This window comes from Salvelinus namaycush, unplaced genomic scaffold, assembly GCF_016432855.1.
Source record: "Salvelinus namaycush isolate Seneca unplaced genomic scaffold, SaNama_1.0 Scaffold2916, whole genome shotgun sequence".
Taxonomy (NCBI): Eukaryota; Metazoa; Chordata; class Actinopteri; order Salmoniformes; family Salmonidae; genus Salvelinus; species Salvelinus namaycush.
Window position 1 is genome coordinate 1 of NW_024059804.1, and position 25,995 is coordinate 25,995.

A 25,995-nucleotide genomic window follows, 5' to 3' on the forward strand; every position below is an offset into this window, starting at 1 on the left:
ATACCTTTACCTGACTGGGAGACCTTTACCTGACTGGGACTCCTTTACCTACCTGAGAGACCTTTACCTGACTGGGAGACCTTTACCTACCTGAGACCTTTACCTACCTGAGACCTTTACCTACCTGAGACCTTTACCTACCTGAGACCTTTACCTGACTGGGAGACCTTTACCTGACTGGGAGACCTTTACCTACCTGAGACCTTTACCTACCTGAGACCTTTACCTGACTGGGACCTTTACCTGACTGGGAGACCTTTACCTACCTGAGACCTTTACCTGACTGGGAGACCTTTACCTACCTGAGACCTTTACCTGACTGGGAGACCTTTACCTGACTGGGAGACCTTTACCTGACTGGGAGACCTTTACCTGACTGGGAGACCTTTACCTACCTGAGACCTTTACCTAACTGAGACCTTTACCTGACTGAGACCTTTACCTGACTGGGAGACCTTTACCTACCTGAGACCTTTACCTGACTGGGAGACCTTTACCTACCTGAGACCTTTACCTGACTGGGAGACCTTTACCCTGACTGGAGACCTTTACCTGACTGGGAGAACCTTTACCTGACTGGGAGACCTTTACCTGACTGGGAGACCTTTACCTGACTGGGAGACCTTTACCTGACTGGGAGACCTTTACCTGACTGGGAGACCTTTACCTGACTGGGAGACCTTTACCTGACTGGGAGACCTTTACCTGACTGGGACTCCTTTACCTACCTGAGAGACCTTTACCTACCTGAGACCTTTACCTACCTGAGACCTTTACCTACCTGAGACCTTTACCTGACTGGGAGACCTTTACCTACCTGAGACCTTTACCTGACTCGGACCTTTACCTGACTGGGAGACCTTTACCTACCTGAGACCTTTACCTGACTGGGAGACCTTTACCTACCTGAGACCTTTACCTGACTGGGAGACCTTTACCTACCTGAGACCTTTACCTGACTGGAGACCTTTACCTGACTGAGACCTTTACCTGACTGGGAGACCTTTACCTGACTGGGAGACCTTTACCTGACTGGGAGACCTTTACCTGACTGGGAGACCTTTACCTGACTGGGAGACCTTTACCTGACTGGGAGACCTTTACCTACCTGAGACCTTTACCTGACTGGGAGACCTTTACCTGACTGGGAGACCTTTACCTACCTGAGACCTTTACCTGACTGGGAGACCTTTACCTACCTGAGACCTTTACCTGACTGGGAGACCTTTACCTACCTGAGACCTTTACCTGACTGGGAGACCTTTACCTGACTGGGAGACCTTTACCTGACTGGGAGACCTTTACCTGACTGGGAGACCTTTACCTGACTGGGAGACCTTTACCTGACTGGGAGACCTTTACCTGACTGGGAGACCTTTCCCTGACTGGGAGACCTTTACCTGACTGGGAGACCTTTACCTGACTGGGAGACCTTTACCTGACTGGGAGACCTTGACGAGGTGTTGGCTTAACAGTTGCTGGTCGTGGCTACAGTTTTGCAACTTAAAAGGAACAAAACTCGTTGTCACTGTGGTGCTACTCTAAAAAGGCACATTTTGTACCTTTTTGTCTCTTTTAAAGGAACATGTCAACATCCAGCACCACCCCAACATCAACACACAGCATGTGCTAATTGCACATTTCTAGGTCTGCTGGTAAAAATAATATAGAGGAAGATATGTGTTTCCAATGACATCATCGGTGTGCATCGTGTGATTTTAACCAATTATGACGAGGCTTGCCTGCTAATTTCCTACTGATTGGTTGATTATGTCATTGGAAACATATCTTCCTCTCTCTGTTTACTACTGAACATAGAAACGAGAACCATTTTGACATATGTTGATGTTGGGCTGGTGCTGGAAAGGATGGGTATGGGTACGAACTGCAAGGGTACAATTATGTACCCATACCTCACAGGGCACCACGACAGGGACAAGTGTTTGAGGACAGTTCACTATGGACATACCTCACAGAGCACCACTACAGGGACAAGTGTTTGAGGACAGTTCACTGTGGACATACCTCACAGAGCACCACGACAGGGACAAGTGTTTGAGGACAGTTCACTATGGACATACCTCACAGGGCACCACGACAGGGACAAGTGTTTGAGGACAGTTCACTATGGACATACCTCACAGGGCACCACGACAGGGACAAGTGTTTGAGGACAGTTCACTGTGGACATACCTCACAGGGCACCACGACAGGGACAAGTGTTTGAGGACAGTTCACTGTGGACATACCTCACAGGGCACCACGACAGGGACAAGTGTTTGAGGACAGTTCACTGTGGACATACCTCACAGGGCACCACGATAGGGACAAGTGTTTGAGGACAGTTCACTGTGGACATACCTCACAGGGCACCACTACAGGGACAAGTGTTTGAGGACAGTTCACTGTGGACATACCTCACAGAGCACCACGACAGGGACAAGTGTTTGAGGACAGTTCACTGTGGACATACCTCACAGAGCACCACTACAGGGACAAGTGTTTGAGGACAGTTCACTGTGGACATACCTCACAGAGCACCACTACAGGGACAAGTTATTTGAGGACAGTTCACTATGGACATACCTCACAGGGCACCACTACAGGGACAAGTGTTTGAGGACAGTTCACTATGGACATACCTCACAGAGCACCACTACAGGGACACGTGTTTGAGGACAGTTCACTATGGACATACCTCACAGGGCACCACTACAGGGACACGTGTTTGAGGACTGTTCACTGTGGACATACCTCACAGAGCACCACTACAAAGACAAGTGTTTGAGGACAGTTCACTGTGGACATACCTCACAGAGCACCACTACAAAGACAAGTGTTTGAGGACAGTTCACTGTGGACATACCTCACAGAGCACCACTACAGGGACAAGTGTTTGAGGACAGTTCACTGTGGACATACCTCACAGAGCACCACTACAGGGACAAGTGTTTGAGGACAGTTCACTGTGGACATACCTCACAGGGCACCACTACAAAGACAAGTGTTTGAGGACAGTTCACTATGGACATACCTCACAGAGCACCACTACAAAGACAAGTGTTTGAGGACAGTTCACTGTGGACATACCTCACAGAGCACCACTACAGGGACAAGTTATTTGAGGACAGTTCACTATGAACATACCTCACAGGGCACCACTACAGGGACAAGTGTTTGAGGACAGTTCACTGTGGACATACCTCACAGAGCACCACTACAGGGACAAGTGTTTGAGGACAGTTCACTGTGGACATACCTCACAGAGCACCACTACAGGGACAAGTTATTTGAGGACAGTTCACTATGGACATACCTCACAGGGACAAGTGTTTGAGGACAGTTCACTATGGACATACCTCACAGGGCACCACTACAGGGACAAGTGTTTGAGGACAGTTCACTATGGACATACCTCACAGAGCACCACTACAGGGACACGTGTTTGAGGACAGTTCACTATGGACATACCTCACAGGGCACCACTACAGGGACACGTGTTTGAGGACTGTTCACTGTGGACATACCTCACAGAGCACCACTACAAAGACAAGTGTTTGAGGACAGTTCACTGTGGACATACCTCACAGAGCACCACTACAGGGACAAGTGTTTGAGGACAGTTCACTGTGGACATACCTCATTTTTTTTTTTTGAGAGTTGAGAGAATGTCAAGAGTGTGCAAAGCTGTCATCAAGGCAAAGGGTGGCTACTTTGAAGAATATAAAATATATTTTGATTTAACACTTTTGGTTACTACATGATTCCATGTGTGTAATTTCATAGTTTTGATGTCTTCACTATTATTTTACAATGTAGAAAATACAAAAAATAAAGAAACCCTTGAATGAGTTGGTGTGTCCAAACTTTAGACTGGTCCTGTATGTGTTTGTTGTGTAGGATATTGTGATACAGCTGGTATGTCTCTCATGCAGGATGCTGTGGCTACCTACAAGGAGACTCGTAACGGCCTGATAGGACTGGACTATTCCACCAAATTTTCCCCGTGGTAAGTACCAGCATAGCCACGGGAAGAGCCGCGGAATCCAGAAAGAACAAAACCCTGTCCTCAAACAGTTACATCAAAAGGTCCGTAGTTATGGGCAAAGACACAAAACATCCACATCAAATTAAATATTTTTCTTGATCAAATAACATGGGAAAACAACAACAATTTAATGGAGTATTTATTTACCATCATTACAAACCACATAATGTAAATGTACATTACTGTATTCTACAGGTTGGCTATATGCTGTATCTGTATTCTACAGGTTGGCTATATGCTGTATCTATATTCTACTGGTTGGCTATATGCTGTATCTCTATTCTACAGGTTGGCTATATGCTGTATCTATATTCTACAGGTTGGCTATATGCTGTATCTATATTCTACAGGTTGGCTATATGCTGTATCTATATTCTACAGGTTGGCTATATGCTGTATCTATATTCTACTGGTTGGCTATATGCTGTATCTATATTCTACAGGTTGGCTATATGCTGTATCTATATTCTACAGGTTGGCTATATGCTGTATCTATATTCTACAGGTTGGCTATATGCTGTATCTATATTCTACAGGTTGGCTATATGCTGTATCTATATTCTACAGGTTGGCTATATGCTGTATCTCTATTCTACAGGTTGGCTATATGCTGTATCTCTATTCTACAGGTTGGCTATATGCTGTATCTATATTCTACAGGTTGGCTATATGCTGTATCTATAACTGTATTCTATAGGTTGGCTATATGCTGTATCTATATTCTACAGGTTGGCTATATGCTGTATCTATATTCTACAGGTTGGCTATATGCTGTATCTGTATTCTACAGGTTGGCTATATGCTGTATCTATATTCTACAGGTTGGCTATATGCTGTATCTATATTCTACAGGTTGGCTATATGCTGTATCTATATTCTACAGGTTGGCTATATGCTGTATCTGTATTCTACAGGTTGGCTATATGCTGTATCTATATTCTACTGGTTGGCTATATGCTGTATCTATATTCTACAGGTTGGCTATATGCTGTATCTCTATTCTACAGGTTGGCTATATGCTGTATCTATATTCTACAGGTTGGCTATATGCTGTATCTATATTCTACAGGTTGGCTATATGCTGTATCTATATTCTACAGGTTGGCTATATGCTGTATCTATATTCTACAGGTTGGCTATATGCTGTATCTATATTCTACAGGTTGGCTATATGCTGTATCTATATTCTACAGGTTGGCTATATGCTGTATCTATATTCTACAGGTTGGCTATATGCTGTATCTATATTCTACAGGTTGGCTATATGCTGTATCTATAACTGTATTCTATAGGTTGGCTATATGCTGTATCTATATTCTACAGGTTGGCTATATGCTGTATCTATATTCTACAGGTTGGCTATATGCTGTATCTGTATTCTACAGGTTGGCTATATGCTGTATCTATATTCTACAGGTTGGCTATATGCTGTATCTATATTCTACAGGTTGGCTATATGCTGTATCTATATTCTACAGGTTGGCTATATGCTGTATCTGTATTCTACAGGTTGGCTATATGCTGTATCTATATTCTACTGGTTGGCTATATGCTGTATCTATATTCTACAGGTTGGCTATATGCTGTATCTCTATTCTACAGGTTGGCTATATGCTGTATCTATATTCTACAGGTTGGCTATATGCTGTATCTATATTCTACAGGTTGGCTATATGCTGTATCTATATTCTACAGGTTGGCTATATGCTGTATCTATATTCTACAGGTTGGCTATATGCTGTATCTATATTCTACAGGTTGGCTATATGCTGTATCTATATTCTACAGGTTGGCTATATGCTGTATCTATATTCTACAGGTTGGCTATATGCTGTATCTATATTCTACAGGTTGGCTATATGCTGTATCTGTATTCTACAGGTTGGCTATATGCTGTATCTGTATTCTACAGGTTGGCTATATGCTGTATCTATATTCTACAGGTTGGCTATATGCTGTATCTATATTCTACAGGTTGGCTATATGCTGTATCTATATTCTACAGGTTGGCTATATGCTGTATCTATATTCTACAGGTTGGCTATATGCTGTATCTATATTCTACAGGTTGGCTATATGCTGTATCTATATTCTACAGGTTGACTATATGCTGTATCTATATTCTACAGGTTGGCTATATGCTGTATCTATATTCTACAGGTTGGCTATATGCTGTATCTATATTCTACAGGTTGGCTATATGCTGTATCTATATTCTACAGGTTGGCTATATGCTGTATCTATATTCTACAGGTTGGCTATATGCTGTATCTATATTCTACAGGTTGGCTATATGCTGTATCTATATTCTACAGGTTGGCTATATGCTGTATCTATATTCTACAGGTTGGCTATATGCTGTATCTATATTCTACAGGTTGGCTATATGCTGTATCTATATTCTACAGGTTGGCTATATGCTGTATCTATATTCTACAGGTTGGCTATATGCTGTATCTATATTCTACAGGTTGGCTATATGCTGTATCTATATTCTACAGGTTGGCTATATGCTGTATCTATATTCTACAGGTTGGCTATATGCTGTATCTATATTCTACAGGTTGGCTATATGCTGTATCTATATTCTACTGGTTGGCTATATGCTGTATCTGTATTCTACAGGTTGGCTATATGCTGTATCTATATTCTACAGGTTGGCTATATGCTGTATCTATATTCTACAGGTTGGCTATATGCTGTATCTATATTCTACAGGTTGGCTATATGCTGTATCTATATTCTACAGGTTGGCTATATGCTGTATCTATATTCTACAGGTTGGCTATATGCTGTATCTATATTCTACAGGTTGGCTATATGCTGTATCTATATTCTACAGGTTGGCTATATGCTGTATCTATATTCTACAGGTTGGCTATATGCTGTATCTATATTCTACTGGTTGGCTATATGCTGTATCTGTATTCTACAGGTTGGCTATATGCTGTATCTATATTCTACAGGTTGGCTATATGCTGTATCTATATTCTACAGGTTGGCTATATGCTGTATCTATATTCTACAGGTTGGCTATATGCTGTATCTATATTCTACAGGTTGGCTATATGCTGTATCTATATTCTACAGGTTGGCTATATGCTGTATCTGTATTCTACAGGTTGGCTATATGCTGTATCTATATTCTACAGGTTGGCTATATGCTGTATCTATATTCTACAGGTTGGCTATATGCTGTATCTGTATTCTACAGGTTGGCTATATGCTGTATCTATATTCTACTGGTTGGCTATATGCTGTATCTATATTCTACAGGTTGGCTATATGCTGTATCTATATTCTACGGGTTGGCTATATGCTGTATCTATATTCTACGGGTTGGCTATATGCTGTATCTGTATTCTACGGGTTGGCTATATGCTGTATCTGTATTCTACAGGTTGGCTATATGCTGTATCTGTATTCTACCGGTTGGCTATATGCTGTATCTATATTCTACAGGTTGGCTATATGCTGTATCTATATTCTACAGGTTGGCTATATGCTGTATCTATATTCTACAGGTTGGCTATATGCTGTATCTATATTCTACAGGTTGGCTATATGCTGTATCTATATTCTACAGGTTGGCTATATGCTGTATCTATATTCTACGGGTTGGCTATATGCTGTATCTATATTCTACGGGTTGGCTATATGCTGTATCTGTATTCTACGGGTTGGCTATATGCTGTATCTGTATTCTACGGGTTGGCTATATGCTGTATCTATATTCTACAGGTTGGCTATATGCTGTATCTATATTCTACAGGTTGGCTATATGCTGTATCTATATTCTACAGGTTGGCTATATGCTGTATCTATATTCTACAGGTTGGCTATATGCTGTATCTATATTCTACAGGTTGGCTATATGCTGTATCTATATTCTACAGGTTGGCTATATGCTGTATCTATATTCTACTGGTTGGCTATATGCTGTATCTATATTCTACAGGTTGGCTATAGGCTGTATCTCCCCCAGGTATATCTACCAACAGATCAAGAAGTATGAGAGTGAACGAACAGCCAATCAGAGCACATACTGGTGAGTTCCTTCCTGTTATCTCATATCCCTGTTGTTTTCAGGAACATGATATCAGTCACTAAATCCATGTTTATCTCCTGTTATGTACAATACCAGTCAAAAGTTCCAGAACACCTACTCATTCCAGGGTTTTTATTTGTACTATTTTCTACACTGTAGAATAATAGTTAAGACATCAAAACTATGAAATAACATATGTAATCAGTAGTAAGCAAAAAAGTGTTAAACAAATCAAAATATATTTTAGATTCTTCAAAGTAGCCACCCTTTGCCTTGATGACAGCTTTGCACACTCTTAGCATTCTCTCAACCAGCTTCACCTGGAATGCTTTTCCAACAGTTGAAGGAGTTCCCCCATATTTTGAGCACTTGTTGGCTGCTTTTCCTTCACTCTGCGGTCCAACTCATCCCAAACCATCTCTATTAGGTTGAGGTTAGGTGATTGTGGAGGCCAGGTCATCTGATGCAGCACTCATCACTCTCCTTAGTCAAATAGCCCTTACACAGCCTGGAGGTGTGTTTTGGGTCATTGTCCTGTTGAAAAACAAATGACAGTCCCACTAAGTGCAAACCAGCATATCGCTGCAGAATGCTGTGGTAGCCATGCTGGTTAAGTGTGCCTTGAATTCTAAATAAATCGCAGTGTCACCAGCTAAGCACCATCACACCTCCTCCTCCATGCTTCACAGTGGGAACCACACATGCGGAGATCATCTGTTCACCTACTCTGCGTCTCACAAAGACACGGCGGTTGGAACCAAAAATCTCAAATTTCAGACCAAAGGACAGATTACCACAGGTCTATTGTCCATTGCTCGTGTTTCTTGGCCCAAGCAAGTCTCTTCTTCTTACTGGTGTCCTTTAGTAGTGGTTTCTTTTCAGCAATTCGACCATGAAGGCCTGATTCACACAGTCTCCTCTGAATAGTTGATGTTGAGATGTCTGTAAATTGAACTTTGTGAACCATTTATTTGGGCTGCAATTTCTGAGGCTGTTAACTCTAATGGGAAAGGGAAAGGGGGATACCTAGTCAGTTGTACAACTGAATGCCTTCAACTGAAATGTGTCTTCCGCATTTAACCCAACCCCTCTGAATCAGAATAATCGGGGGGCTGCCTTAATTCACATCCACATCTTCAGCGCCTAGGGAAGACTGGGTTAACTGCCTTGCTCAGGGTCAGAACGGCAGATTTTTTTACCTTGCTCTAACCACTAGGCTACCTGGGTCTTCCTTTCCTGTGGCGGTCCTCATGAGAGCCAGTTTCATCATAACACTTGGTGGTTTTTGCGACTGCACTTGAAGAAACTTTCAAAGTTCTTCAGATTTTCCCCATTTACTGGCCTTCCTGTCTTAAAGTAATGATGGCCTGTCATTTCTCTTTGCTTATTTGAGCTGTTCTTGCCATAACATGGACTTGGTCTTTTACAAAATAGGGCTATCTTCTGTATACCACCCCTACCTTGTCACAACACTACTGATTGGCTCAAACGCATTACGAAGGAACGAAATTCCCCAAATTAACTTTTAACTGGTACTGTAGCTGTGATGAGCCAGGCTAGCAGGGTGGCTGGGTAGAGATGCACCTTTTAGTGTACTTGGTTCAGGTAACTGAATAGAAGAAGAGATGGGGTTTTATTTAGCAAGGCTGACTGTACATGTCTTCCAACAGGGTGGTATTTGAGCTGCTCTGGAGAGACTATTTCAAGTTTGTAGGAGCCAAATACGGAGACAGACTGTTTGACATCAAAGGTAAAGTTGGAAAGCCAGTTGTATATGTTGTCTTCATCTGACGCTTATTGCACATTGTCTCATGGTTGTTATGTGTTCTCATCAGGGCTTCAGGACAAATCCATCCCTTGGAAGAAGGACATGAATCTGTTCAATGCATGGAAAGGTTAGGGAGAAATCATTACAAATCTGTATTGTATTCTTTACAATACCACTCTGATCTACGAGGTGACTACACAGAGCTGTGTAAGGCAAGTATAGGGAAGGGAAAGTCTGGGATGCACTGTGGTAAATATACCGTAACAATGTTCAAACTGATATCTCTCATTCTACTGAGTTGTTGTAACTCCTCTGTTATCCTAGAGGGTCGTACCGGGGTGCCATTCGTTGATGCCAACATGCGAGAGCTGGCGCTGACAGGGTTCATGTCTAACAGGGGTCGCCAAAACGTAGCCAGCTTCCTCACCAAGGACCTGGGACTAGACTGGAGGATGGGGGCCGAGTGGTTCCACTACTTACTGGTGAGGCTCCTGGCCAGGGTTAGGACCTAGACTAGACTGGAGGATGGGGGCAGAGTGGTTCCACTACTTACTGGTGAGGCTGGTGCCCAAGCCCAAATCAACCCCTAGCGCCCCCCTTTGACCCCTAGTCTCCCTCTGCACTTAGATCTGAAAGGATAGGACAGATGTATCCAAGGTGGTGGGAACTCGACCCAGCCTATGATAGGACAGATGTATCCAAGGTGGTGGGATCTCGACCCAGCCTATGATAGGACAGATGTATCCAAGGTGGTGGGATCTCGACCCAGCCTATGATAGGATAGATGTATCCAAGGTGGTGGGATCTCGACCCAGCCTATGATAGGATAGATGTATCCAAGGTGGTGGGATCTCGACCCAGCCTGTGATAGGACAGATGTATCCAAGGTGGTGGGATCTCGACCCAGCCTGTGATAGGACAGATGTATCCAAGGTGGTGGGATCTTGACCCAGCCTATGATAGGACAGATGTATCCAAGGTGGTGGGATCTCGACCCAGCCTATGATAGGATAGATGTATCCAAGGTGGTGGGATCTCGACCCAGCCTGTGATAGGACAGATGTATCCAAGGTGGTGGGAACTCGACCCAGCCTATGATAGGACAGATGTATCCAAGGTGGTGGGATCTCGACCCAGCCTATGATAGGACAGATGTATCCAAGGTGGTGGGATCTCGACCCAGCCTGTGATAGGACAGATGTATCCAAGGTGGTGGGAACTCGACCCAGCCTATGATAGGACAGATGTATCCAAGGTGGTGGGATCTCGACCCAGCCTGTGATAGGACAGATGTATCCAAGGTGGTGGGATCTCGACCCAGCCTATGATAGGGCAACATGGAACTAAAATCTTAAGGCTTTATTTAGATAAATATGTGACTGTGGGTATACCTATTGAATGGTTTCAGGTCACACCAGGCTGGTTAGGAGACCAGTAGTGGACAGTAACCGGAGGTCTGACCAATCAGTTCCATCTCTCTACTTCCAGGTGGACCATGACGTGAGCAGTAACTATGGTAACTGGCTATACAGCGCGGGGATAGGAAACGACCCGAGGGAGAACAGGAAGTTCAACATGATCAAACAAGGACTCGACTACTACAACAACGTACGTTTCAGTCTGACCAATAAACACTGTAGAACTACCACAGCTTTACCTGAAGGTGAAAGACAATAAACACTGTAGAACTACCACAGCTTTACCTGAAGGTGAAAGACAATAAACACTGTAGAACTACCACAGCTTTACCTGAAGGTGAAAGACAATAAACACTGTAGAACTACCACAGCTTTACCTGAAGGTGAAAGACAATAAACACTGTAGAACTACCACAGCTTTACCTGAAGGTGAAAGACAATAAACACTGTAGAACTACCACGGCTTTACCTGAAGGTGAAAGACAATAAACACTGTAGAACTACCACAGCTTTACCTGAAGGTGAAAGACAATAAACACTGTAGAACTACCACAGCTTTACCTGAAGGTGAAAGACAATAAACACTGTAGAACTACCACAGCTTTACCTGAAGGTGAAAGACAATAAACACTGTAGAACTACCACAGCTTTACCTGAAGGTGAAAGACAATAAACACTGTAGAACTACCACAGCTTTACCTGAAGGTGAAAGACAATAAACACTGTAGAACTACCACAGCTTTACCTGAAGGTGAAAGACAATAAACACTGTAGAACTACCACAGCTTTACCTGACAATAAACACTGTAGAACTACCACAGCTTTACCTGAAGGTGAAAGACAATAAACACTGTAGAACTACCACAGCTTTACCTGAAGGTGAAAGACCAATAAACACTGTAGAACTACCACGGCTTTACCTGAAGGTGAAAGACAATAAACACTGTAGAACTACCACAGCTTTACCTGAAGGTGAAAGACAATAAACACTGTAGAACTACCACAGCTTTACCTGACAATAAACACTGTAGAACTACCACAGCTTTACCTGAAGGTGAAAGACAATAAACACTGTAGAACTACCACAGCTTTACCTGAAGGTGAAAGACAATAAACACTGTAGAACTACCACAGCTTTACCTGAAGGTGAAAGACAATAAACACTGTAGAACTACCACAGCTTTACCTGAAGGTGAAAGACAATAAACACTGTAGAACTACCACAGCTTTACCTGAAGGTGAAAGACAATAAACACTGTAGAACTACCACGGCTTTACCTGAAGGTGAAAGACAATAAACACTGTAGAACTACCACAGCTTTACCTGAAGGTGAAAGACAATAAAGACTGTAGAACTACCACAGCTTTACCTGAAGGTGAAAGACAATAAACACTGTAGAACTACCACAGCTTTACCTGAAGGTGAAAGACAATAAAGACTGTAGAACTACCACGGCTTTACCTGAAGGTGAAAGACCAATAAACACTGTAGAACTACCACAGCTTTACCTGAAGGTGAAAGACAATAAACACTGTAGAACTACCACAGCTTTACCTGAAGGTGAAAGACAATAAACACTGTAGAACTACCACAGCTTTACCTGAAGGTGAAAGACAATAAACACTGTAGAACTACCACAGCTTTACCTGAAGGTGAAAGACAATAAACACTGTAGAACTACCACGGCTTTACCTGAAGGTGAAAGACAATAAACACTGTAGAACTACCACGGCTTTACCTGAAGGTGAAAGACAATAAACACTGTAGAACTACCACAGCTTTACCTGAAGGTGAAAGACAATAAACACTGTAGAACTACCACAGCTTTACCTGAAGGTGAAAGACCAATAAACACTGTAGAACTACCACAGCTTTACCTGAAGGTGAAAGACAATAAACACTGTAGAACTACCACGGCTTTACCTGAAGGTGAAAGACAATAAACACTGTAGAACTACCACAGCTTTACCTGAAGGTGAAAGACAATAAACACTGTAGAACTACCACAGCTTTACCTGAAGGTGAAAGACCAATAAACACTGTAGAACTACCACGGCTTTACCTGAAGGTGAAAGACAATAAACACTGTAGAACTACCACAGCTTTACCTGAAGGTGAAAGACAATAAACACTGTAGAACTACCACAGCTTTACCTGAAGGTGAAAGACCAATAAACACTGTAGAACTACCACAGCTTTACCTGAAGGTGAAAGACAATAAACACTGTAGAACTACCACGGCTTTACCTGAAGGTGAAAGACAATAAACACTGTAGAACTACCACAGCTTTACCTGAAGGTGAAAGACAATAAACACTGTAGAACTACCACAGCTTTACCTGAAGGTGAAAGACCAATAAACACTGTAGAACTACCACGGCTTTACCTGAAGGTGAAAGACAATAAACACTGTAGAACTACCACAGCTTTACCTGAAGGTGAAAGACAATAAACACTGTAGAACTACCACAGCTTTACCTGAAGGTGAAAGACAATAAACACTGTAGAACTACCACAGCTTTACCTGAAGGTGAAAGACAATAAACACTGTAGAACTACCACAGCTTTACCTGAAGGTGAAAGACAATAAACACTGTAGAACTACCACAGCTTTACCTGAAGGTGAAAGACAATAAAGACTGTAGAACTACCACAGCTTTACCTGAAGGTGAAAGACAATAAACACTGTAGAACTACCACGGCTTTACCTGAAGGTGAAAGACAATAAACACTGTAGAACTACCACAGCTTTACCTGAAGGTGAAAGACAATAAACACTGTAGAACTACCACAGCTTTACCTGAAGGTGAAAGACAATAAAGACTGTAGAACTACCACAGCTTTACCTGAAGGTGAAAGACAATAAACACTGTAGAACTACCACAGCTTTACCTGAAGGTGAAAGACAATAAACACTGTAGAACTACCACAGCTTTACCTGAAGGTGAAAGACAATAAACACTGTAGAACTACCACAGCTTTGCCTGAAGGTGAAAGACCTGCAATGTTGGCATGTCAGATTAGATCATCCAGTCTCCAAAGCTAGTTGCTTCATAACTACTTATCTGATGTTATGATGTCTGCTTCCTTGGGGTTAACACGTAAAGGGAGGAGGACGCTATAGCAATATACCATACAATTACCCAGAACGTTTCTGCTGTGACAACTTTGAGATACTGTGTTTGTAATAACTAGTGATTGTCCCCTTGAAGAGGATAGGAGACGATGTCAGACACTGGTTTTGTAATAAGTGATTGTCTCTTGTGGTGGAAATTCTACGTTTAACTAATAATGAGAAGAGGCATAGTCAATAATCAATCAAGGTACTACTTTTATTAGAAACGTATTATAATAAGGAGGAGGGCGCACCCCCCACGCAGGTGAAATGAAGTGAGAGCCTCCTGTACAAACAGTACGTAAGCCTTATATAGTCTAGCTATCTTATGCAAACACATGATCTTATGTATGTGTGTGTGTGTACAGAAGGAGAGACAAAACTGGGTTACGGGGTACAGACTATAATGAAAAGGTTGTCTCAGTCTGTTGCAACGGAGTGAGGACAATAGGTGCCAAAGTGACAGGAAGTTACTCCAGACATACTTCCTCTAACAGTAGCTCAACGGTTCCCCCAAGTTGGGCAAGCAAGCACCTTTCACTGTCGGCCCAGATGATGTACAGTCGTGGCCAAAAGTTTTGAGAATGACACAAATATTAATTTTCACAAAGTCTGCTGCCTCAGTTTGTATGATGGCAATTTGCATATACTCCAGAATGTTATGAGTGATCAGATGAATTGCAATTAATTGCAAAGTCCCTATTTGCCATGTAAATGAACTGAATCCCCAAAAAACATTTCCACTGCATTTCAGCCCTGCCACAAAAGGACCAGCTGACATCATGTCAGTGATTCTCTCGTTAACACAGGTGTGAGTGTTGACGAGGACAAGGCTGGAGAGCACTCTGTCATGCTGATTGAGTTCGAATAACAGACTGGAAGCTTCAAAAGGAGGGTGGTGCTTGGAATCATTGTTCTTCCTCTGTCAACCATGGTTACCTGCAAGGAAACATGTTCCGTCATCATTGCTTTACACAAAAAGGGCTTTACAGGCAAGGATATTGCTGCCAGTAAGATTGCACCTAAATCAACCATTTATCGGATCATCAAGAACTTCAAGGAGAGCAGTTCAATTGTTGTGAAGAAGGCTTCAGGGCGCCCAAGAAAGTCCAGCAAGCGCCAGGACGTCTCCTAAAGGCGATTCAGCTGCAGGATGGGGGCACCACCAGTACAGAGCTTGCTCAGGCATGGCAGCAGGCAGGTGTGATCTGCATCTGCATGCACAGTGAGGTGGAGACTTTTGGAGGATGGCCTGGTGTCAAGAAGGGCAGCAAAGAAGCCACTTCTCTCCAGGAGAAACATCAGGGACAGACTGATATTCTGCAAAAGGTACAGGGATTGGACTGCTGAGGACTGGGTAAAGTCATTTTCTCTGATGAATCCCCTTTCCGATTGTTTGGGGCATCCGGAGCTTGTCCGGAGAAGACAAGGTGAGCGCTACCCATACTGTTGGCATCCTGTGTCATGCCAACAGTAAAGCATCCTGAGATCATTCATGTGTGGGGTTGCTTCTCAGCCAAGGGAGTGGGCTCACTCACAATTCTGCCTAAGAACACAGCTATGAATAAAGAATGGTACCAACACATCCTCCGAGAGCAACTTCTCCCAACCATCCAGGAACAGTTTGGTGACAAACAATGCATTTTCCAGCATGATGGAGCACCTTGCCATAAGGCAAAAGTGATAACTAAGTGGCTCGGGGAACAAAACATCGATATTTTTGGTCCATGGCCAGGAAACTCCCCAGACCTTAATCCCATTGAGAACTTGTGGTCAATCCTCAAGAGGCGGGTGGACAAACAAAAACCCACAAATTCTGACAAACTCCAAGCATTGATTATGCAAGAATGGGCTGCCATTGTAGGAGTAAATGAGACACAAATATAACACATAGACGTATAGGACAGCTGAACATTAAAAAACAGACCACATGAAGAGAAGAGACACATAGTCTGCTGATTCAACTAGAGATACACATACCAGAGAAATATGCACTTAGGGCACTTGGACACACTAGACATATAGTCTGCCCATTCCACTAAGAGCACACATACCAGAGAAATAGGCGCCTAAGGCAACTGGACACACTAAGGATAGGGGAGAACAGAACAAAGAGTAGATTGACACAGTAATGAAAGGGAGAGACACATGGTCTGCTGACCTGACACACTAATGATAAAAAGACCCATAGTCAGCTCCTTCTAAAAAGAAGGCTTATAGGATAGAATCTGCTGATTCCAATAAAGGCAGAACAAAGAGTACATTGACACATGAATGAAAGGAAGAGACACAGAATCTGCTGACACACTAAGATAGAGGGTCCGGCCACCATTATAAACTAATTGAAAGCAGATATGGGCGTTATTGGGCGTGAACAAGTAGGAAGCTTGAACTAAAAGATAATGGTGGTGAATGACTTAAGAAGAGAAACTTCATTTGCATAAGGGATGGACATAATACTATGGGTGTATAAATAGAAGAGCTAGGGCTCTGGGAAAGTGTGTGTTCCGCGGGACATTCCAGCTTGCTATACAATTGTATTAAAAGCATGTTTGATTTCACAAGTTCTTGTCAGCGTTATATTTGAACCGATTGTCCACGACACCATCAGTCAGGATGTAGCCCAGAAGTTAATTGACAGCGTGCCAGGGCAGATTGCAGAGGTCTTGAAAAGAAGGGTCAACACTGCAAATATTGACTCTTTGCATAAACTTCATGTAATTGTCAATAAAAGCCTTTGACACTTTTGAAATGCTTGTAATTATACTTCAGTATTCCATAGTAACATCTGAGAATATCTAAAGACACTGAAGCAGCAAACTTTGTGGAAATTCATATTTGTGTCATTCTCAACTTTTGGCCACGGCTGTACAGTTGAAGTCGGAAGTTTACAAACACTTAGGTTGGAGTCATTAAAACTAGTTTTTCAACCACTCCACAAATTTCTTGTTAACAAACTACAGTTTTGGCAAGTCGGTTAGGACATCTACTTTGTGCATGACACCAGTAATTTTTCCAACAATTGTTTACAGACAGATTATTTCACTTCTAATTCACTGTATCACAATTCCAGTGGGTCAGAAGTTTACATACATTAAGTTGACTGTGCCTTTAAACAGCTTGGAAAAATCCAGAAAATGTCATTGCTTTAGAAGCTTCTGATAGGCTAATTGACATAATTTGAGTCAATTGGAGGTGTACCTGTGGATTTATTTCAAGGCCTACCTTCAAACTCAGTGCCTCTTTGCTTGACGTCATGGGAAAATCAAAAGAAATCAGCCAAGAAAATTGTAGACCTCCACAAGTCTGCTTCATCCTTGGGAGCAATTTCCAAACGCCTGAAAGTACCACGTTCATCTGTACAAACAATAGTACGCAAGTATAAACACCATGGAACGCAGCCGTCATACCGTCTCCTAGAGATGAACGTACTTTGGTGCGAAAAGTGCAAATCAATCCCAGAACAACAGCAAAGGACCTTGTGAAGATGCTGGAGGAAACAGGTACAAAAGTATCTATAGCCACAGTGAAACGAGTCCTATATCGACATAACCTGAAATGCCGCTCAGCAAGTAAGAAGCCACTGCTCCAAAACCGCCATAAAAAAGCCAGACTACGGTTTGCAACTGCACATGGGGACAAAGATCGTACTTTTTGGAGAAATGTCCTCTGGTCTGAAACAAAAATAGAACTGTTTGGCCATAATGACCATCGTTATGTTTGGAGGAAAAAGGGGGAGGCTTGCAAGCCGAAGAACACCATCCCAACCGTGAAGCACAGGGGTGGCAGCATCATGTTGTGGGGGTGCTTTGCTGCAGGAGGGGCTGGTGCACTTCACAAAATAGATGGCATCATGAGGGAGGAAAATTATGTGGATATATTTAAGACATCAGTCAGGAAGTTAAAGCTTGATCGCAAATGGGTCTTCCAAATGGACAATGACCCCAAGCATACTTCCAAAGTTATGGCTAAAGGACAACAAAGTCAAGGTATTGGAGTGGCCATCACAAAGCCCTGACCTCAATCCTACAGAACATTTGTGGGCAGATCTGTAAAAGAGTGCGTGCGAGCAAGGAGGCCTACAAACCTGACTCAGTTACACCAGCTCTATCAGGAGGAATGGGCCAAAATTCACCCAACTTACTGTGGGATGCTTGTGGAAGGCTACCCAAAACGTTTGACCCAAGTTAAACAATTTAAAGGCAATGCTACCAAATACTAATTGAGTGTATGTAAACTTCTGACCCACTGGGAATGTGATGAAAGAATTAAAAACTGAAATAAATCATTCTCTCTACTATTATTCTGACATTTCACTTTCTTAAAACAAAGTGGTGATCCTAAATGACCTAAGACAGGGAATTTTTACTACGATTAAATTTCCGACTTCAACTGTATGTTCTACACACACACACACACACACACACACACACACACACACACACACACACACACACACACACACACACACACACACACACACACACACACACACACACAAAACATGAACCAGGCTCCAAACATAACAGCTCTCTCACTGGTGTGCAGAATATAACACCTTGCCGTGTCTCCAGTTAAGCAAAGAGGAACCCGTTATTTTCTGTTAGCCCTTGGGTAAGCACACAGATATCATGGGGTCCTGATACACACACACACACACACACACACACACACACAACAATTAGAACAGGCCTCTTATTAATACACACACACAGAACAGTTAGAACAGGCCTCTTATTAATACACACACAGAACAGTTAGAACAGGCCTCTTATTAATACACACACAGAACAGTTAGAACAGACCTCTTATTGATACACACACAGAACAGTTAGAACAGGCCTCTTATTAATACACACACAGAACAGTTAGAACAGGCCTCTTATTAATACACACACAGAGCAGTTAGAATAGGCCTCTTATTAATACACACACAGAACAGTTAGAACAGGCCTCTTATTAATACACACACAGAACAGTTAGAACAGGCCTCTTATTAATACACACACAGAACAGTTAGAACAGGCCTCTTATTAATACACACACAGAGCAGTTAGAACAGGCCTCTTATTAATACACACACAGAACAGTTAGAACAGGCCTCTTATTAATACACACACAGAACAGTTAGAACAGGCCTCTTATTAATACACACACAGAACAGTTAGAACAGGCCTCTTATTAATACACACACAGAACAGTTAGAACAGGCCTCTTATTAATACACACACAGAACAGTTAGAACAGGCCTCTTATTAATACACACACAGAACAGTTAGAACAGGCCTCTTATTAATACACACACAGAACAGTTAGAACAGGCCTCTTATTAATACACACACAGAACAGTTAGAACAGGCCTCTTATTAATACACACACAGAACAGTTAGAACAGGCCTCTTATTAATACACACACAGAACAGTTAGAACAGGCCTCTTATTAATACACACACAGAGCAGTTAGAACAGGCCTCTTATTAATACACACACAGAACAGTTAGAACAGGCCTCTTATTAATACACACACAGAACAGTTAGAACAGGCCTCTTATTAATACACACACAGAGCAGTTAGAACAGGCCTCTTATTAATACACACACAGAACAGTTAGAACAGGCCTCTTATTAATACACACACAGAACAGTTAGAACAGGCCTCTTATTAATACACACACAGAACAGTTAGAACAGGCCTCTTATTAATACACACACACAGAACAGTTAGAACAGGCCTCTTATTAATACACACACACAGAACAGTTAGAACAGGCCTCTTATTAATACACACACAGAACAGTTAGAACAGGCCTCTTATTAATACACACACAGAACAGTTAGAACAGGCCTCTTATTAATACACACACAGAACAGTTAGAACAGGCCTCTTATTAATACACACACAGAACAGTTAGAACAGGCCTCTTATTAATACACACACACAGAACAGTTAGAACAGGCCTCTTATTAATACACACACAGAACAGTTAGAACAGGCCTCTTATTAATACACACACAGAACAGTTAGAACAGGCCTCTTATTAATACACACACAGAACAGTTAGAACAGGCCTCTTATTAATACACACACAGAACAGTTAGAACAGGCCTCTTATTAATACACACACAGAACAGTTAGAACAGACCTCTTATTAATACACACACAGAACAGTTAGAACAGGCCTCTTATTAATACACACACAGAACAGTTAGAACAGACCTCTTATTAATACACACACAGAACAGTTAGAACAGACCTCTTATTAATACACACACAGAGCAGTTAGAACAGGCCTCTTATTAATACACACACAGAACAGTTAGAACAGGCCTCTTATTAATACACACACACAGAGCAGTTAGAACAGGCCTCTTATTAATACACACACAGAACAGTTAGAACAGGCCTCTCATTAATACACACACAGAACAGTTAGAACAGGCCTCTTATTAATACACACACAGAACAGTTAGAACAGGCCTCTTATTAATACACACACACAGAGCAGTTAGAACAGGCCTCTTATTAATACACACACAGAACAGTTAGAACAGGCCTCTCATTAATACACACACAGAACAGTTAGAACAGGCCTCTTATTAATACACACACAGAACAGTTAGAACAGGCCTCTTATTAATACACACACAGAACAGTTAGAACAGGCCTCTTATTAATACACACACAGAACAGTTAGAACAGGCCTCTTATTAATACACACACAGAACAGTTAGAACAGGCCTCTTATTAATACACACACACAGAGCAGTTAGAACAGACCTCTTATTAATACACACACAGAGCAGTTAGAACAGACCTCTTATTAATACACACACACAGAACAGTTAGAACAGGCCTCTTATTAATACACACACAGAACAGTTAGAACAGACCTCTTATTAATACACACACAGAACAGTTAGAACAGGCCTCTTATTAATACACACACAGAACAGTTAGAACAGGCCTCTTATTAATACACACACAGAACAGTTAGAACAGACCTCTTATTAATACACACACAGAACAGTTAGAACAGGCCTCTTATTAATACACACACACTTTTCTATCTTTATATGAGTTTGTTAAAGAAACTAACTCAAGACCAATGCCAGGTTTAAAGAAGGATATTTTACTACACAAGCATTAGTAAGGTTTAACAGAAAATGTCCTCACACTCCTCTTCAGGGGGACTATGTTAGACACTAGGTTTGTAATAACTAGTGATTGTCTCTCCTCTTCAGGGGGACTATGTTAGACACTAGGTTTGTAATAACTAGTGATTGTCTCCTCTTCAGGGGGACTATGTTAGACACTAGGTTTGTAATAACTAGTGATTGTCTCCTCTTCAGGGGGACTATGTTAGACACTAGGTTTGTAATAACTAGTGATTGTCTCTCCTCTTCAGGGGGACTATGTTAGACACTAGGTTTGTAATAACTAGTGATTGTCACTCCTCTTCAGGGGGACTATGTTAGACACTAGGTTTGTAATAACTAGTGATTGTCTCCTCTTCAGGGGGACTATGTTAGACACTAGGTTTGTAATAACTAGTGATTGTCTCTCCTCTTCAGGGGGACTATGTTAGACACTAGGTTTGTAATAACTAGTGATTGTCTCTCCTCTTCAGGGGGACTATGTTAGACACTAGGTTTGTAATAACTAGTGATTGTCTCTCCTCTTCAGGGGGACTATGTTAGACACTAGGTTTGTAATAACTAGTGATTGTCTCTCCTCTTCAGGGGGACTATGTTAGACACTAGGTTTGTAATAACTAGTGATTGTCTCTCCTCTTCAGGGGGACTATGTTAGACACTAGGTTTGTAATAACTAGTGATTGTCTCTCCTCTTCAGGGGGACTATGTTAGACACTAGGTTTGTAATAACTAGTGATTGTCTCTTCTCTTCAGGGGGACTATGTTAGACACTAGGTTTGTAATAACTAGTGATTGTCTCTCCTCTTCAGGGGGACTATGTTAGACACTAGGTTTGTAATAACTAGTGATTGTCTCTCCTCTTCAGGGGGACTATGTTAGACACTAGGTTTGTAATAACTAGTGATTGTCTCTCCTCTTCAGGGGGACTATGTTAGACACTAGGTTTGTAATAACTAGTGATTGTCTCTCCTCTTCAGGGGGACTATGTTAGACACTAGGTTTGTAATAACTAGTGATTGTCTCTTCTCTTCAGGGGGACTATGTTAGACACTGGGTCCCAGAGCTCAAGGGGATCAGTGGGGGGGAGGTCCACACCCCCTGGACCCTTAGCTCCGCCTCCCTGTCTCACGCACTGGTGTCCCTCAACGACACATACCCCTCCCCCGTTGTCATGGCGCCAGAATGGAGTCGCCACACCAACAAGAAGCCGGTGGGTGTTAAAGATGTGAATTTCATAGAAAGAGGAAGTGGTGTAGGAAACAACACTGTTTAGTGGTGAATGTAGATCTACGTTTCTAGAATGGCTCTACCGGTTATGATCAGATGTTTAGTGGTGTATGTAGAGCTATGTTTCTAGAATGGCTCTACCGGTTATGATCAGATGTTTAGTGGTGTATGTAGAGCTATGTTTCTAGAATGGCTCTACCGGTTATGATCAGATGTTTAGTGGTGTATGTAGAGCTATGTTTCTAGAATGGCTCTACCGGTTATGATCAGATGTTTAGTGGTGTATGTAGAGCTATGTTTCTAGAATGGCTCTACCGGTTATGATCAGATGTTTAGTGGTGTATGTAGAGCTATGTTTCTAGAATGGCTCTACCGGTTATGATCAGATGTTTAGTGGTGTATGTAGAGCTATGTTTCTAGAATGGCTCTACCGGTTATGATCAGATGTTTAGTGGTGAATGTAGAGCTATGTTTCTAGAATGGCTCTACCGGTTATGATCAGATGTTTAGTGGTGAATGTAGATCTACGTTTCTAGAATGGCTCTACCGGTTATGATCAGATGTTTAGTGGTGTATGTAGAGCTATGTTTCTAGAATGGCTCTACTGGTTATGATCAGATGTTTAGTGGTGTATGTAGAGCTATGTTTCTAGAATGGCTCTACCGGTTATGATCAGATGTTTAGTGGTGTATGTAGAGCTATGTTTCTAGAATGGCTCTACCGGTTATGATCAGATGTTTAGTGGTGTATGTAGAGCTATGTTTCTAGAATGGCTCTACCGGTTATGATCAGATGTTTAGTGGTGTATGTAGAGCTATGTTTCTAGAATGGCTCTACTGGTTATGATCAGATGTTTAGTGGTGTATGTAGAGCTATGTTTCTAGAATGGCTCTACCGGTTATGATCAGATGTTTAGTGGTGTATGTAGAGCTATGTTTCTAGAATGGCTCTACCGGTTATGATCAGATGTTTAGTGGTGTATGTAGAGCTATGTTTCTAGAATGGCTCTACCGGTTATGATCAGATGTTTAGTGGTGTATGTAGATCTACGTTTCTAGAATGGCTCTACCGGTTATGATCAGATGTTTAGTGGTGTATGTAGAGCTATGTTTCTAGAATGGCTCTACCGGTTATGATCAGATGTTTAGTGGTGTATGTAGATCTACGTTTCTAGAATGGCTCTACCGGTTATGATCAGATGTTTAGTGGTGTATGTAGATCTACGTTTCTAGAATGGCTCTACCGGTTATGATTAATGTACAATCGGGTGAGAAGGGCCTTGGTCAGGGAGGTGACCAAGAACCCGATGGTCACTCTGACAGAGCTCCAGAGTTCCTCTGTGGAGATGGGAGAACCTTATTTATTTTATATATATATTTTATATAGTTTATATATATATATTTATATATATATATATATATAGTTTCTTTTTTCCCCCAGTTTTTTGTTTTTAGTAAATTGGCAAAATGTCTAAAAACCTGTTTTTGCTTTGTCATCATGGGGTATTGTGTGTAGCTTGATGAGGAAAACAATTAATTTAATACATTTGAGAATAAGGCTGTATCATAACAAAATGTGGAAAAAGTCAAGGGGTCTGAATACTTTCCGAATGCCCTGTATATAACATTCAAAGGACCCAAATGGTCATAAGAATAATTTAAGAATTGACTTGATTAATTAATTTTTGTGCTAACAACCTGTCCCAGAAATACGTCACTTCACGGTCGTTGTCTCTTGAGACATTTGTTTTGTTATGTGAACCTGTCTTACAATAAAAGGTACTTCAAGGCTATTATCTTGACACATCAATTTCAAAGTTTTGGTTCTAAATGTAAAGTGATCTCTCCTGCAGACTGGTGCTGGACCCTCGGCCAGAGGAAAGACGGGTCCGTCCCACACCCCTAAACAACACAAGGACAGAGGAATAGACTTCTACTTCTCCAAGAGCAAGAACTTCTGATGGAGCAGACTGACTGAAAAGACTGAAATAACTGTTGGGCTTCCGCAAGGAAATGGTTTGACCCATCCCCGCTTTATATGGGTGGATGGTTTGACCCATCCCCGCTTTATATGGGTGGATGGTTTGACCCATCCCCGCTTTATATGGGTGGATGGTTTGACCTATCCCCGCTTTATATGGGTGGATGGTTTGACCCATCCCCGCTTTATATGGGTGGATGGTTTGACCCATCCCCGCTTTATATGGGTGGATGGTTTGACCCATCCCCGCTTTATATGGGTGGATGGTTTGACCCATCCCCGCTTTTATATGGGTGGATGGTTTGACCCATCCCCGCTTTTATATGGGTGGATGGTTTGACCCATCCCCGCTTTTATATGGGTGGATGGTTTGACCCATCCCCGCTTTTATATGGGTGGATGGTTTGACCCATCCCCGCTTTTATATGGGTGGATGGTTTGACCCATCCCCGCTTTTATATGGGTGGATGGTTTGACCCATCCCCGCTTTTATATGGGTGGATGGTTTGACCCATCCCCGCTTTTATATGGGTGGATGGTTTGACCCATCCCCGCTTTTATATGGGTGGATGGTTTGACCCATCCCCGCTTTTATATGGGTGGATGGTTTGACCCATCCCCGCTTTTATATGGGTGGATGGGTGTGGAGCACATGGTTTTGAGAAGGTACTGCTGAGTGGGTGGGGTGATACAGACAACTTTTTTGTTTCTGTTTTATAATGCCACTGTTTTATGTTTCATATAATGTTTTATCGATTTCTATCGACTTGTTACAGAACCATTTAAGGTAGTACCTGTATGGGTTGTTTTTTACTCTCTACAAAAGCAGCCATATCTTTATCATGGTTCATAATAAACATGTTGATGCTGGTCGTAATGTTTCCTATTTGTATTTATTATGGATCACCATTAGTTCCTGCCAAGGCAGCAGCTACTCTTCCTGGGGTTTATTATGGATCCCCATTAGTTCCTGCCAAGGCAGCAGCTACTCTTCCTGGGGTTTATTATGGATCACCATTAGTTCCTGCCAAGGCAGCAGCTACTCTTCCTGAGGTTTATTATGGATCCCCATTAGTTCCTGCCAAGGCAGCAGCTACTCTTCCTGGGGTTTATTATGGATCCCCATTAGTTCTTGCCAAGGCAGCAGCTACTCTTCCTGGGGTTTATTATGGATCCCCATTAGTTCCTGCCAAGGCAGCAGCTACTCTTCCTGGGGTTTATTATGGATCACCATT

General features: G+C 42.1%; 1 protein-coding gene across 1 annotated transcript; it reads left to right on the forward strand.

The window, feature by feature from the left end:
• Positions 1-3,935: 3,935 nt before the first annotated feature.
• On the forward strand, positions 3,936-25,632 carry LOC120039685 (cryptochrome DASH-like; the record flags this gene model as incomplete). The annotated part of the gene is made up of 8 exons (XM_038985103.1): positions 3,936-4,009; positions 8,007-8,096; positions 9,767-9,846; positions 9,932-9,991; positions 10,189-10,346; positions 11,353-11,472; positions 22,587-22,763; positions 24,633-25,632. Coding segments are annotated over 8 exons (867 nt in total), but the record flags the coding sequence as incomplete, so codon positions are not given.
• Between the last annotated feature and the right edge of the window lie 363 nt (positions 25,633-25,995).